Source organism: Heptranchias perlo, chromosome 10 (assembly GCF_035084215.1).
Source record: "Heptranchias perlo isolate sHepPer1 chromosome 10, sHepPer1.hap1, whole genome shotgun sequence".
Classification (NCBI taxonomy): domain Eukaryota; kingdom Metazoa; phylum Chordata; class Chondrichthyes; order Hexanchiformes; family Hexanchidae; genus Heptranchias; species Heptranchias perlo.
In genome coordinates this window covers 58978409-58994280 of record NC_090334.1, presented here as the reverse complement: position 1 = coordinate 58994280, position 15872 = coordinate 58978409, and the positions used below count along the sequence as shown (strand labels likewise).

The 15872-nt window shown below is 41.3% G+C and overlaps 1 protein-coding gene across 4 annotated transcripts in view; it reads left to right on the top strand.

Annotated features, from left to right (window-relative positions):
• The window catches only part of LOC137326606 (echinoderm microtubule-associated protein-like 5), a 207748-nt gene that overhangs the window by 23315 nt on the left and 168561 nt on the right, over nucleotides 1-15872 (top strand). For all 4 annotated transcript variants that reach the window (XM_067991872.1, XM_067991873.1, XM_067991874.1 and 1 more), the window contains exons 4-5: nucleotides 2782-2850; nucleotides 14081-14266. In XM_067991872.1, coding sequence (XP_067847973.1) covers nucleotides 2782-2850; nucleotides 14081-14266 — 255 coding nt within the window. The remainder of the gene's footprint in view (nucleotides 1-2781; nucleotides 2851-14080; nucleotides 14267-15872) is intronic.

Here is a 15872-nt window from a genome sequence, read left to right as displayed (position 1 = left end):
ACTCTGGAATTCCCTCCCTAAACCTCTCCACCTCTCTAACTCTCCTTTAAAACTACCTTTTTGACCAAGCTTTTGGTCACCTGGCCTAATATCTCATATGGCTCTGTCAACTTTTGTTTGATAATGCTCCTGTGAAGTGCCTTGGGATGTTTTGCTAAGTTAAAGGTGCTATCTAAATGAAGGTTGTTGTTTATGAACTGGCCTATAGTTACCCAGTTTATCCTTTTCTTCCGGCTTCAACGAAGTTGTTATATTGCCCACTCGCCACTTCAAAAGCATAATTTGCATGTCTAAGGATTTAAAAATTATGACCTCTGCTATGTCTTTGACTTATTTCAATAGCCTAGGCTGTATGCCATCAGTGCCTTGAGTTCTACTAATTTTTTCAGAACCAATTTTCTATTGTTGTGTCTAATAATTGTTGCCTATCCTCTTCAAACAATGTGGTTTTCAAGTTTGTTGATTGGCTCCCTTTGAGTGCCCCAGAGTTAACTGAAGCCCTGTTAGTGCAAACATCCAGAAAATTGAAGCTTCAGGTTTTGAGGTTTATCTCAGAATTGAGGACTTGAGCGTCATCACCGCTGTGATCTAAAATGCTTCTCCCACGAGTTCATGGCACCCATCTCAAGGATGAATACAGTTGATCGCCTGATTGTTGATGAGTTGAGTTCCAAACTTTACAATTTCATTAAGGAAAGTTTTAAGAGCAATTGACTTATTGTCCTGGCACGGAAAAGGATGGTATGGTATTCCCCCGATACTGTTTTATATATGGTAATGTTTCTCATTGCTGGTACCTGACTTGCAAACCCAGACAATATCCCGTTGCTTGAGATCATCTAATTGGGGAAGATAGTGGCAATTTGTTTTCTTTTGCATGTGTGAGATCCGGTTGGGAGCCATCTGTTCATTCTACACATAGCTTTCTTTAAATGTTTCCTTGACATCCCTGCAAATGGCATTAGAATTTTCACTGCACAATTCCTGCCCACACTGGTGTTGCAGAATTAAGATGAAATAGGAATAACTAAAACAGGTCATACCCCAGTAGATGGAGATGAATGCAACATAATCTATAGGATAGAATAGATAGGAAAGGAGAGGGTGTATATTGGTAAAGAAAACAAATACATCCTGTAGGAAGGGGAAAAACTAATTATCATCTGGAAGTTTCTAATTCAAAGAGAGCTAAAATAGGATTTTTTTACAAAATGACAGCCCAATAAGAGGGAGGACGGAATACTTCATGAAATGAGGATAAATGAAAATAGTAGGCTATATTAACAACCAAATATAAATTAGGATGCCCATAACTTCTCAGTGGAATACCTTCAAGTAGAATACCTTGAAATGCATATGAGGGAAAATGCAGGACCAGTATCTAAGTTTAACAAGACAACCTGGTGGCGGGAGTGGAAGCAAACATCACATGGCCTGCAAGGGGAAGAAGATTACAAGAAACTTTAGAAGCTTGTCAAAGTGGTGCCTGGAGGGGCAAAGAGAGAACTACAAATAAGCATAGCTGCAGATGGTAAGCACAATAGCAAGAAATTCTTACAGTACCATAATAGTAAGAGGTGTTCAAGATGAATGGTTGCTGTCAATAGTCAGGATGATCAAGGAACCGGTGAAAACTTTAAAGAATGCTGGTTGGGGTGAATTTAAGGATGAATAGAGAATTAGTATTTTTTGAATTATTCAATAGAGATGATTTGAGCAATGTGCCCTTTTGTGATTAAAATAATCCATGCAGACATAAAGATGTCAACATAAAATGGAAGTTCCATGCAAGCTTAAGGGTTCAAAACGTATGCTATCAATCCCAAGGTAATGAGAAACTAGGGATAAAATTTGGGAAGTGCTAACCATCTTGAGACACTATGTTTGAGAAGTCCTGCTGGTTTGAAAATGTGCTAACTTCGAGGAAGAGGAAAATATAATAATGGAGTCGATCTTCAGGGGAAAACTTGAGTGCCTGTATTGGAATACTTAAATAATAGCCAGAGCTTTACAAGGGAAAACCTTGCCTGACAAATTGCTTTAACTTTTTTGAGAAATTGTTAGTCTAAGTGGACAGTGGCAAACCATATAATCTGGTGAACTAGATTTCTAAAAAGCCTTTGATGGAGTTTCTCACGAAAGGTTGCTATTGAAACTGAGATCAGTGGGTGTTTGAGGTAAAACCTTCATATAGATGAAGAATTGGCTGAAGTAAAGAAAGATGCAAGTACTTGTTAGGGGAATGAAATCTGAATGTTGGGGGGGAGGTTGGAAGAGTACTGAGTGGAGTTACACTTGGTTCGGGGCTGGGACGCTTGCATTTCCTAACCTACATTAATCACTTAGATAAAGAAACTCAATGCAAACTGCTTAATTTTACAAATATTGATGTGGAGATGCTGGTGATGGACTGGGGTGGATAAATGTAAGGAGTCTTACAACACCGGGTTATAGTCCAACAGCTTTATTTAAAATCACAAGCTTTCGGAGGCTTCCTCCTTCGTCACCTGACTAAGGAGGCAGCCTCCAAAAGCTTGTGATTTTAAATAAAGTTGTTTGACTATAACCTGGTGTTGTAAGACTCCTTATATTTACACACATTGAAGTAGTGAGAGGGGTGTCGATTTACAAAGCAGCAAAGAATCTATAAAAATTAAATAAAATCTGCAAATGGACAAATCAACGGGAGATGAAATTAAATATTAAGTGTGGTGTGGGTATTTATTTTTTTAGTAAACTGGATTTTTTTTTTTATTATCCTGATTTTGTTTTCCTTTACAGGTATTTGATATTTCTTGGGACTTGCACCAGCCAAACAAAATGATCAGCTGTGGTGTAAAGCACATCAAGGTATGAACAAAGAAATTAGAATTCAGTACCTTTCTTTTCCTTCATTACTCCTCCTCCTTCCCCCACCCCAGGAATGAACATTTAGACATTTTACATCAATAGTATTGCTTATTTCATTTGTAATATTGCTGGAAAAAAGATTTATTGTGCAGTTGCATTAGGTTGTTTTCTGAGATCTGATCAGTTTGCTTAAAGTTCCTTGCTGCATGCCTAATACTGAAGTCATTTAGGTTTGTTGATGTTGTCAATTCCTTAGTTTTTTAAAAAAACCAATGCATCAAATACTAGTTTTGAGAAATAGTCTTAATGTGTTCCAAAGTCCTCTTATAAAGACGTGAACTAATTAAGATCAAATTGACATGAATTAAAAGTAATGCTGTTATTTTTCTACTTCAGTATGTTCCTAGGTTCATAAAATATTGAATAAAAGTTAATAGTGAAAAAGATTTAACTCTGCTCTGTCATTCTGTCTTGGGTAAAGCAAGCAGTGATCAAGCACCGGTATATTAAAATAGTTATGGTACCATGGAACATAATCATTCCAAGAAATATTTGAAAGATTGCATTTACTTTGAGCAAAGGAGCAGGGAGGCTAGGGGGATAATGGCACGAAATGCAAGGACTGAATAAATCATACTGGCCAGCCTCAAAATGTAAAAACTACCACCAAATTCTTTTATAGCTTCTCTTGGCCAAAAAAATCTAGCTCCTACTTGAATTTTTTTTTCCAGAGAACTTCACTCTTTTTACATAGAAAATCAATACTTGCTAGAATTTTTGATGTTTTTAAAATTCCCTTTATTAAAAAAAAATGACCAACATGAAGATTTTCTGTTCTTAAAAGGCCATTCTGGTGGTGAATGTGGGACAGCGTTCCAGAGTGACTCTATAGAAAATTGGAGAAATGTAACATCAGACTATCCTGAGATCTATGGGGGAGGAGCAGGAATGCAGGAAACCATGCTACCGGCTTTGAAGTCGATGCACATTAACAGCTGGGAAAAGTTACTTCCAGCTAGTACTGCTGCACACTGGACAGGCCTTTTTTGGGTCTGGAAGTTTCATATCTGCCCCAAACCGGTCCAATGTTCTGAATCAGTTGAAATTGGAGCCATTTTTGAAGCGCACTGACCTCCTATGTAACCAACATCTTCTAAATAAGACGATATTTACCAAAAGGTAGCTTTAAAGAAAAATACAAGTGAGGGTAATACTTTTTGTACAAAAAATATTTCCCTAGCCGTTCTTTTATGGAGGTCTTCATGAAGGTAATATTTTGATCCCAATCATAATAGTTGATTGTGTTTAAAGACATCTCAGCATCCCCAAACTTGACTAACTCTGTTGTGTTTAGAATCTGTTGGTTTGGCTTGATTCTGCCTTTAAAAATTGTAGGAAATGCTGCTGCACATACTGAGAATGCATTACTTTAACAGCACTGTGGGAGAATCTTCACCACACGGACTGCAGCCGTTCAAGAAGGCGTCTCACCACCACCTTCTCGAGGGCAATTAGGGATGGGCAATAAATGCTGGCCTTGCCAGTGACGCCTACATCCCATGAATGAATAAAAAAAACATGATTACTACCCGAGCCACATGCTAATTGGCATAGGGTTAGGCATATCAGAAAGGTGAATGTGTGGCTGAAAGAGTGGTGTGGGAAGGAGGGGTTCCATTTAACACTGGCACCAATACTGGGTCAGGAAAGAGCTGTACCGTAGGGTGGTACAATCATTCCTGGTTGACATTCTTTATTATGTATTAATTTTATTAAAATATTAAATCTCTGTTTCTGTATAGTTTCTTCAAAAGTGGAATCAATTTCACATGCTTACTAAGGTGAACTTAGAAGCAGCATGACAACAGGCACTTTGAGATATTGTGTGCAACACGTTGGTACACTTCAGGCTTTCCTCTGTTCACAGTTAGATGATGGTTTTCATAATCCGAAATAATCTCTCATGAATCAAAACCTGTCTTTTATTCACTGGCATGTGTGAGAGAGCATGCTCAGGTCTGACTGATAACCTCTCAAGATATACTGCCTATTGGAGAATACAGGGTGGCCACTGTATTTTCTCATCACTTCCAAAGCCAGGAAGTGTCACAACCAATCTACACAGACTAAAACTGCTTCATTTGTATTTACAATTATAATAAAATATATGAACAATGACAAGAGGAAAAGACCCACTGCTCTATCCAGCCTGACCCCTATGCCTGCGATGCCTTCTGCATCGCAATACATGTACTCATTTGAAAGCCATGTAATCTCTTGGGAGAGGCAAGAAATGAGATTTAAAATCCCAGGCCAATCTGACATTCCTCTCCGACCCCCTTAGGCGATCATAAGTCCAGGAGACCACTCTAGCCCTGATTAATATTTAATTGTTTAAAAGCAGAGACATATGAAGTCAGGGTAGAGATGGGCAAAATTATGGAAGTGGAAGTAGGCAGTCTTTGTTATGGAGAGGATAGGAGGTTGGAAGCTCATCTTAGGATCGAGTAGGATACTGAGGATGCACGTCGTCTGGTTCAGCCACAAACAGTGGCAAGCAAAAAGAAATAATAAATATGTAGTGGGTAAGTTGTTAAGAGGGTATTCTGAGAGACAGGATCTACAGGCATTTGGAGAGGCAGGGACTGATTAGGAACAGTCAGCATGGTTTTGTGAGAGGAAAATCATGTCTCACGAATTTGATTGAGTTTTTTGAAGGGGTAACCAAGAAGATAGATGAGGGCTGTGCAGTAGACGTGGTCTACATGGACTTTAGCAAAGCCTTTGACAAGGTACCGCATGGTAGGTTGTTACATAAGGTTAAATCTCACGGGATCCAAGGTGAGGTAGCCAATTGGATACAAAATTGGATTGACGACAGAAGACAGAGGGTGGTTGTGGAGGGTTGTTTTTCAAACTGGAGGCCTGTGACCAGCGGTGTGCCTCAGGGATCGGTGCTGGGTCCGCTGTTATTTGTTATTTATATTAATGATTTGGATGAGAATTTAGGAGGCATGGTTAGTAAGTTTGCAGATGACACCAAGGTTGGTGGCATTGTGGACAGTGAAGAAGGTTATCTAGGATTGCAACGGGATCTTGATAAATTGGGCCAGTGGGCCGATGAATGGCAGATGGAGTTTAATTTAGATAAATGTGAGGTGATGCATTTTGGTAGATCGAATCGGGACAGGACCTACTCCGTTAATGGTAGGGCGTTGGGGAGAGTTATAGAACAAAGAGATCTAGGTTCATAGCTCCTTGAAAGTGGAGTCACAGGTGGATAGGGTGGTGAAGAAGGCATTCGGCATGCTTGGTTTCATTGGTCAGAACATTGAATACAGGAGTTGGGATGTCTTGTTGAAGTTGTACAAGACATTAGTAAGGCCACACTTGGAATACTGTGTACAGTTCTGGTCACCCTATTATAGAAAGGATATTATTAAACTAGAAAGAGTGCAGAAAAGATTTACTAGGATGCTACCGGGACTTGATGGTTTGACTTATAGGGAGAGGTTGGATAGACTGAGACTTTTTTCCATGGAGAGTAGGAGGTTTAGGGGTGATCTTATAGAAGTCTATAAAATAATGAGGGGCATAGATAAGGTAGATAGTCAAAATCTTTTCCCAAAGGTAGGGGAGTCTATAACGAGAGGAGAGAGATACAAAAGGGTCCAGAGGGGCAATTTTTTCACTCAAATGGTGGTGAGTGTCTGGAACGAGCTGCCAGAGGCAGCAGTGGAGGCGGGTACAATTTTGTCTTTTAAAAAGCATTTGGACAGTTACATGGTGGTAGCGTGGCCGAGGGGTTTAAGGCGCTGAATTAAGGCTCCAGTAAACTAGAAGTAAAGGGAATTAGGGGTTATGGGGAGCGGGCAGGAAATTGGACATGAAGCTGAGTTCGGATCGGTCAATGCCCTGTGGGTGGCGGAGAGGGCCCAGGGGCTATGTGGCCGGGTCCTGCTCCGACTTCTTGTGTTCTTTAGATTTGTGGTTGGGATCAGATCAGCCATGATCTTATTGAATGGCGGAGCAGGCTCGAGGGGCCGATTGGCCTACTCCTGCTCCAATTTCTTATGTTCTTATGGGTAAGATGGGTATAGAGGGATATGGGCCAAGTGCAGGCAATTGGGACTAGCTTAGTGGTATAAACTGGGCGACATGGACATGTTGGGCCGAAGGGCCTGTTTCCGTGTTGTAAACTTCTATGATTCTATACACAAGGCAATGGCTAGGCCAAAGTTATATTGTGAACAGTTTTTCTCACCCCATTGTAGAAAGGACATTGAAGCCATAAAAACTACACAGCATAGATTCACCAGGATGATGTCAAGGATCAGAATGTGATGACTTGAGATAGTGCTGTCACTCAGCGAGGGGGGAGAGAGAGAGATAGATAGATAGGAGTATTTCCTTTTATGCAGCGAGGTGGTGGGACATAGAATGCTTTGTCGCAGGGAATAGTTGAGCCAGAGGCCGTTGCATCTTTCAAGGGGAAAGTTGGATTATTAATTGAAGCAGAGGAAGATCCAGAGCTATCAAGAGTGAGCATGATTCACCAATGGCTTTCTGTGCCTGACTTTATATTAATTTTTTTTTTTAAATTCTTGTTTTAATTGATGAAGCATTTTGAAGTTGTCCTTAGGAAATGCCCATCACTGCAAATCATGGACTAATTGTCTATGAAATAGGAATCATCCAAGTGATCATGTCATCGTATAAAAGATGAGATTACATTACCTGCCTGTTGCCAAACCTGGAAGCATGCAAATAACAGCTCCATGGGCTCACCATTGACTAGAGCAAGTCAGAGGCTAGGTATGCTGCAGTGAGTGACTCACCTCCTGACTCCCCAAAGCCTTTCCACCATCTACAAGGCACAAGTCAGGAGTATGATGGAATACTCTCCACTTGCCTGGATGAGAGCAGCTCCAACAACATTCAAGAAGCTTGACACCATCCAGGACAAAGCAGCCTGCTTGATTGGCACCCCATTCATTACCCTAAACATTCATTCCCTTCACCACCGGCACACCGTGGCTTCAGTGTGTACCATGCAATGCAGCAACTCACCAAGGCTTCTTCGACAGCACCTCCCAAACCCACGACCTCTATCAGCTAAAAGGACATGGGCAGCAGGCACATGGGAACAACACCACCTGCACGTTCCGCTCCAAGTCACACACCATCCCGACTTTGAAATATATCACCGTTCCTTCGTCGTCGCTGGGTCAAAATCCTGGCACTCCCTACCTAACAGCACTGTGGGAAAACCTTCACCACACGGACTGCAGCGGTTCAAGAAGGCGGCTCACCACTACCTTCTCAAGGGCAATTAGGGATGGGTAATAAATGCTGGCCTTGCCAGCGATGCCCAAATCCCATGAACGAATTGAAAAAAAAAAGCTCCAAGTAGTTGATGGAGCTTTTGCTAAATTGAAATAAAACATTATTTATTATTTCATTTGTTAGGATTTTTATGCACAGTTGCTCATTTTTTGGAGCAGTTACTACCAATCTGAATGCTGATCTTTGAATGCATCTTTACAAACATTTACAGTGGTAGGTATTCACCCCGATTCCTTAGTTCATGAATGATTGTTCGGCTAATGCCATTTGGCTAAATTTAAATCTCATACTAAAAAGATTGATTTTAGGGTTAACTAAACTTGCGTCACACCAGTTTGATATGACAAATTAGTGTCAATTGTCACGAATCCTAATAGTCTGGTTACAGCAACTAAGCATATTTAGAGTTTCAGGTTATGATCATTCTGTCTAGTTCCCATTTTTTTTCTTCTCCTTAACCCCCTACCCCAAAAGTCAAATTCTTCAACATTTTATAATCCCAAATCCTTTTACAAATTTCTTTGAAAATCTTTTCCGAATTAGCCTGAAACTTCCAACTTCCTGCGAACATATCTAATCTTGAACAGAAGTTGTTTTCACTGGACTAAAAAGCAAAATCCATCAGATTCTGGAAATCTAACAAGAACAGAAAATGCTGGAAACACACAGCATATCACCCAGCATCTGTGGAGAGAACATACAAGTTAACATCTCAAATGTGGACCATTCTCATAACAAACTTAAGCAATACAGGCATATTGAAATAATAAGAAAAAGGGGAGGGGGAAATATGTAATATAAATCACCGATAAACTCAGAGAGGAATCAAAATTAAAATGATGTAGCAGATTCTCAGTCAAGTAATGGATAGAAGCATTAAGAAACAAAGGGCGTGCAAGAAAGTGGGAGGCCTGGGGAAATGGAAGAAATGAAAAACCGAAGGGTCAAATTTGAAATTAAAACAGATTTGAAAATGAGAAGTTCTGTCTCCATCAAATCTGCTCTGACTCTACCTTCAGAGCCTCTGAGTCCTCCACATTCCACAGTCAAGGATGCCCCTCTACTGTGGTCAATATGGATTTGACCGTAACTGTCCCATATCCCATGTTTCAACCCTGAGTCCCACCCACCACAACCATGATGATATTTCCCTTGGTCCTCACCTTCCATCCTACTAGCCATGATGTGGAGATGCCGGTGATGGACTGGGGTGGACAAATGTAAGGACTCTTACAACACCAGGTTATAGTCCAACAGTTTTATTTGAAAATCACAAGCTTTCGGAGCTTACCTCCTTCGTCAGGTGAGTGACCCCTCACTCACCTGATGAAGGAGGTAAGCTCCGAAAGCTTGTGATTTTCAAATAAAACTGTTGGACTATAACCTGGTGTTGTAAGATTCCTTACATTCATCCTACTAGCTGCTGCAATTTCCTAATCATCTTCTGTCATTTTTGTCACCTACAACATAATCCCATCACCACACAAACGCCTTTGATTTTAGCTTGGAGCTGGGAACCCAGCGCGTGGATAGATATTTGTGTGGTGAACCCGGAAGTCAAGTGAGCACATTGCATTCTGTGATCGCAACTCAATTGAAGGTGATTATTTGTGCTTCCAGGTTTCCCTTGCGCCAGGCAGCCAGATTGACAGGCTGTCTGTCTGTCGGGAGGGAAAGGAGCCGCAAATTAGTGGAGGGAGGGAGGGGGAGAGAGAGAGAGATCGTAGGCCTTGGAAGAAATCGGGAGCGGGGGGTGGAGAAAGAGATATGTGGACGGCATCGTGTGGGGCCTGGAGAAGACCGGGGGGGGGGGGGTAGGAGTTGTCCAACGTGGGGTGGGGGTGGAATCAGCCGATCGTGGGGGGTCCTGTCTCACTAGGTGAGCTTGTTGGGCCTTGATGAAGCACTCCTGCTCCCCCTGGCCCACAAGCAGTGCAATAAAGGCACATCCGGCACTTCTCACTTTTCTCACCTGACGTGAATCAGAAGCACTGGGAAACTCAAACAGGTACGGTTAAATTTGTTTTACATTTCTAATACACAAAAAAATTAAGTGCCTCGTCTATCTCAATGAGGTCCATTGCCCCTTTAAGTATCGGCCCACCGGCTTTAAGTGGGACAGGACTTACGGGCTTTGGTTGTGCACACATATCCTAACGAACCTGGGTTAAACCCAGAAGTGGGCACGTTGGAGCCGGGATGCAGTCCTGCTGAAGATTTCAACAATTTTTACTACCCACACAACCCCAGCCCACCTGTTCTTGGAGGTTAAAATTACCCCCTTATCTTTCCCTCTTTCCTGTCTGCTTTCTGGAAGGACTGTTCCTCTGCAGCACGTACTGTTCATTCTTACACCAACCTTACCTCCAGTTGCCCTTCCCCAGCACCTTTCCGTGAAAATGCAGGAGATGCCACACCTGCCTATTCACTACCTATCACACCATTGGCGAGGGCCCCAAACACTCCTGTGTAAGATAGCAATTTAGATATGCTTTCTCTAATCTAATATATTGTATTCGTTGCTCACTGTGGTCTCCTCTACATTGAGGAAACTAAACACCGATTAGGTGATCACTTTGATGAATACCTCTGTTCTGTCTTAAGTGTGACCTGTGGCTCACCACTTTAAATCCCTGTCCCATTCCCAATTTAATCTCTGTCATTGGCCTTGTACACTGTTCCAATGAAGATCAACACTAACACCTCGAACAATATCTCCTTTTTCTCCTAGGCACCCTGCAACTCTCTGACCTGAACATTGACATCAGTAACTTAAAACTGTTTCCATATTTTGCAACCTGTTTTCCATCTGCCCCATTTCTTGCATTTTCTCAGGCCTCCCACGTCCTTAGCTATTTACACATCCTTTGTTTCTGTAATGTTTTAATATTTCTGTTGATTACTTGATTGAAATGATCTGCTATGTCATGCCACTCATGAGTCCTCTTTGGGTTTGTTCTTTTATTTTTTATATGTATTTTTCCTCCTTTTTTTGATTTTATTAGTATGCCTGTCTGTCTCTTGTGTTTCAGTTCTGAAGAAGGGTCCACATCCAAATCATGAACTTGTGTGTTCTCTCCATAGATGCTGACTGACCTGCTGTGTGTTTACAGCATTTTTTCAGTTTTTTTCACGAGATGTGTATAGAGCAACCTGTTTTTATTTTAAGCGTATTCTGAAATAGACAGTCCCCACAACTTAAAATGTCCACGTTTAGAGTGCTCAGTCACTTATATCGGCCAAAAAGCGCTAACCATTATACGTTTGCATTAATGTCAATTTCAAAGTTGCCGGTTATGTCATCTTAAGTGCTCTGTTTATTTTGGGTAGATACAGCTGTGCTTACTGACTAAATTTGCACTTCATTAAGGTGCACTGAATGCAAGAACATAGATAAGTAAATAACATCACGTTAATGTTCAATTATCTTTTGTGTACATAATCCCCTCTATAAGTGGTTTGGGGTTACAGTTTGTAGTAAGCACTGACTGCAGTTTAAATAAAGCTAGTTGCTTTGCATGTAGTCTTGTTTAGTTTATTTGTGATCTACAATAATCTTGTTATATCAGAGTACTTTAATAGTGCTACCATATTATACCGGCCATTGTGTATAGTGGGCAAATAGCATTCACACGAACGTGCCCGCTATAAGCGGTGGGAACTGTATTTGTGAGATCGGCTACTCCTTTACCAAGTGGACCAGTGAAAATCTCCTTGGCATGCACTTGGGCTACCCAGCTATACCTATCAGGGATAATTGTGTTGATAGCTGTGGTTCTGTGTAAAAATTGCGTTATACATGTCATCTTTGACTTGTATCTCCGCGCTCCTCCAATTCTGGCCTCTTGTGCATCTCCGATTTTAATCGCTGCACCATTGACAGACGTGCCTTCAGCTACCTAGGCCCTAAGCTCTGGAATTCCCTCCCTAAACCTCTCTGCCTCTCTACCTCTCTTTCCTCCTTAAAACCTACCTCTTTGACCAAGTTTTTGGTCACCTGTCTTAATAAGAACATAAGAAATAGGAGCAGGAGTAGGCTATACGGCCCTTCGAACCTGCTCCACCATTCAGTAAGATCATGGCTGATCTTCGACCTCAACTCCACTTTCCTGCCTGATCCCCATATCCTGTGATTCCCCTAGAGTCCAAAAATCTATCTATCTCAGTCTTGAACATATTCAACGACACGGCATCCATAGCCCTCTGGGGTAGAGAATTCCAAAGATTCACAACCCTCTGAGTGAAGAAATTTCTCCTCATCTCAGTCTTAAATGGCCCGACCCCTTATCCTGAGACTATACCCCCTAGTTCGAGATTTGCCTGCCAGGGGAAACAACCTCTCAGTATCTACCCTGTCAAGCCCCCTCAGACTCTTGTGTTTCAATGAGATTGCTTCTCATTCTTCTAAACTCCAGGGAGTATAGGACCATTGTACTTAATATCTTCTCATGGGACAACCCTCTCATCCCAGGAATTAATCTAGTGAAGCTTCATTGCACCGCCTCCAAGGCAAGTATATCCTTCCTTGGATAAGGAGACCAAAACTGTATTCAGTACTCCAGGTGTGGTCTCACCAAAGCCCTGTACAATTGTAGCAAGACTTCTTGTACTCCAACCCCCTTGCAATAAAGGCCAACATACCATTTGTCTTCCTAATTGCTTGCTGTACCTGCATGTTAACTTTCTGAGTCACTTGTACGAGCACACCCAGATCTCTCTGAACACCAACATTTAATAGTTTCTCACCATTTAAAAAATATTCTGCTTTTCTATTCTTCCTTCCAAAGTGAATAACTTCACATTTCCCCACATTATACTCCATCTGCCATCTTCTTGCCCACTCACTTAACCTGTCTATACCCCTTTACAGACTCTTCTGTCCTCCTCACAGCTTACTTTCCCACTCACCTTTGTATCGTCAGCAAACTTGGATACATTACTCTCAGTCCCTTCATTTAAGTCATTAATATAGATTGTAAATAGCTGAGGCGCCAACATCGATCCTTGTGGCATCCCACTAGTTACAGCCTGCCAACCTGAGAATGACTCGTTTATCCTTACTCTCTGTTTTCTGATCGTTAACCAATCCTCTATCCATGCTAACATGTTACTCCCAACCCTATGAGCTCTTATCTTGCGTAACAACCTTTTATGTGGCACCTTTTGAATATCTCCTTATGTGACTCGGTGTCAAATTTTGTTTGATAATGCTCCTGTGAAGTGCTATATAAATGCAAGTTGTTGTAGTCTCTTTGAGGAATTTATTGGGGCAGATTGGATACAAATAGTAAGATATGGCTGATGAGCTAAACAAATACGTGCGCTGGTTTTCCTGCTAAAGCTGATGGCATCTTGTTTTTTAAAAAAAAGCCTGCAACATTTTCCCACTGCAGTGTTGTCCGAACATCCAAATTTATATTATGTAATTGTTAAGACTGTACATGCTCATAATTGATGCTAATAGAATTTTTAAGTATTGAGCATTCTTCTGGACAGCAGTGAAAGTTGATCCACATAACAGTTCTGAAAGTATTTTAACACTAAATTATAATTCTGTTCTTATACCACACATGTGATATCACACTTGTGAGAGAAACTGAATAGTTAATGGTAAGTAATTGAATGCCAGTTAAGATTGTGAGGGTGAATATACACAACGTGTTGCTGCAAAGATTTGAGATTCATTTGTGGTCACAAGTAAAAATTCTATACTCTCTGCCATCAAGTATACTCTTGTTTATTTTTATAGGGTTTAACACTGATTTGTAATATAACAAAAAGTAGTCTACTTTCTCTAGGTAATGAATTATACATTTGGAAATAAGATTTCTTTTTGTGTACGTGTATTTGTAGTAGAAAGCTGAAATTGATTTTTCTTTTGCAGTTTTGGAGTTTATGTGGGAATGCCTTAACAGCAAAACGGGGTGTATTTGGCAAAACTGGAGAGCTCCAGACTATTTTGTGCCTGGCCTGTGCACGAGATGAGATTACTTATTCAGGAGCACTAAATGGTGATATTTATGTATGGAAAGGGATTAATCTTGTGCGAACTGTTCACAGTGCACATGGGGTAAGTATGTATAACTGCAATCGTATTGCTTTTGAATGGAAAAAATGTCAAATGATGAAATATGTCAATTCCTTTGCATTTATTTTTGAGCGCATTTGGAACTTGGGATTCAAAAGTTTGAATATGACTGAGGATTCAACAATGATGTTACAGCAACCAAGTGTCATTTACTTGTTAGCTTGTGGCCATTAGTCCTCCTGTGCACATGACTTTCATGTACATGATAGCTCAACCAACTGTTTAGAATTCAGTAATAAAAGCAGAACATGCTGAAAATACACAGCAGGTCCATCAGCATATTTAAAGAGAAAAGATAGGCTATTGATGTTTTAAGTATGCAATTATAGTCTGATGAAGGGTTACACACCCAAAATGTTTCCTCTGAAAACATTTTTTTCTCTTTACAGATGCTGATTGACCTTCTGTTTATTTGCAGTATTTGTTTTTATTTTAGATTTCCAGCATTTGTACTTTTTTCTTTTTCTTTAAAATCCAGTTCAATGGTAAAATAGTATTAATTGTGACCTTGCAATCTTTCTCATTCCTTTAGAATTGAAAATTCAATGGTATACGTCATTAGCTTCATCATATTTAACCAGTGGTGTCACAAATGTGGGTTTACATTACAGCCGAAACAAATACAATTGGAATTTTTTTTTATTCATTCATGGGATGTGGGCGTCACTGGCGAGGCTGGCATTTATTGCCCATCCCTAATTGCCCTTGAGAAGGTGGTGGTGAGCCGCCTTCTTGAACCGCTGCAGTCTGTGTGGTGAAGGTTCTCCCACAGTGCTGTTAGGAAGGGAGTTCCAGGATTTTGACCCAGCGACGATGAAGGAACGGCGATATATTTCCAAGTCAGGATGGTGTGTGACTTGGAGGGGAACGTGCAGGTGGTGTGGTTCCCATGTGCCTGCTGCTCTTGTCCTTCTAGGTGGTAGAGGTCACTGGTTTGGGAGGTGCTGTCGAAGAAGCCTTGGCGAGTTGCTGCAGTGCATCCTGTGGATGATACACACTGCAGCCACTGTGCGCCGGTGGTGAAGGGAGTGAATGTTTAGGGTGGTGGATGGGGTGCCAATCAAGCAGGCTGCTTTGTCCTGGATGGTGTCGAGCTTCTTGAGTGTTGTTGGAGCTGCACTCATCCAAGCAAGTGGAGAGTATTCCATCACACTCCTGACTTGTGCCTTGTAGATGGTGGAAAGGCTTTGGGGAGTCAGGAGGTGAGTCACTCGCCACAGAATACCCAGCCTCTGACCTGCTCTTGTAGCCACAGTATTTATATGGCTGGTCCAGTTAAATTTCTGGTCAATGGTGACCCCCAGGATGTTGATGGTGGGGGATTCGGCGATGGTAATGCCGTTGAATGTCAAGGGGAGGTGGTTAGACTGTCTCTTGTTTGAGATGGTCATTGCCTGGCACTTGTCTGGCGCGAATGTTACTTGCCATTTATGAGCCCAATCCTGGATGTTGTCCAGGTCTTGCTGCATGCGGGCTCGGACTGCTTTATTATTTGAGGGGTTGCGAATGGAACTGAACACTGTGCAATCATCAGTGAACATCCCCATTTCTGACCTTATGATGGAGCAGCTGAAGATGGTTGGGCCTG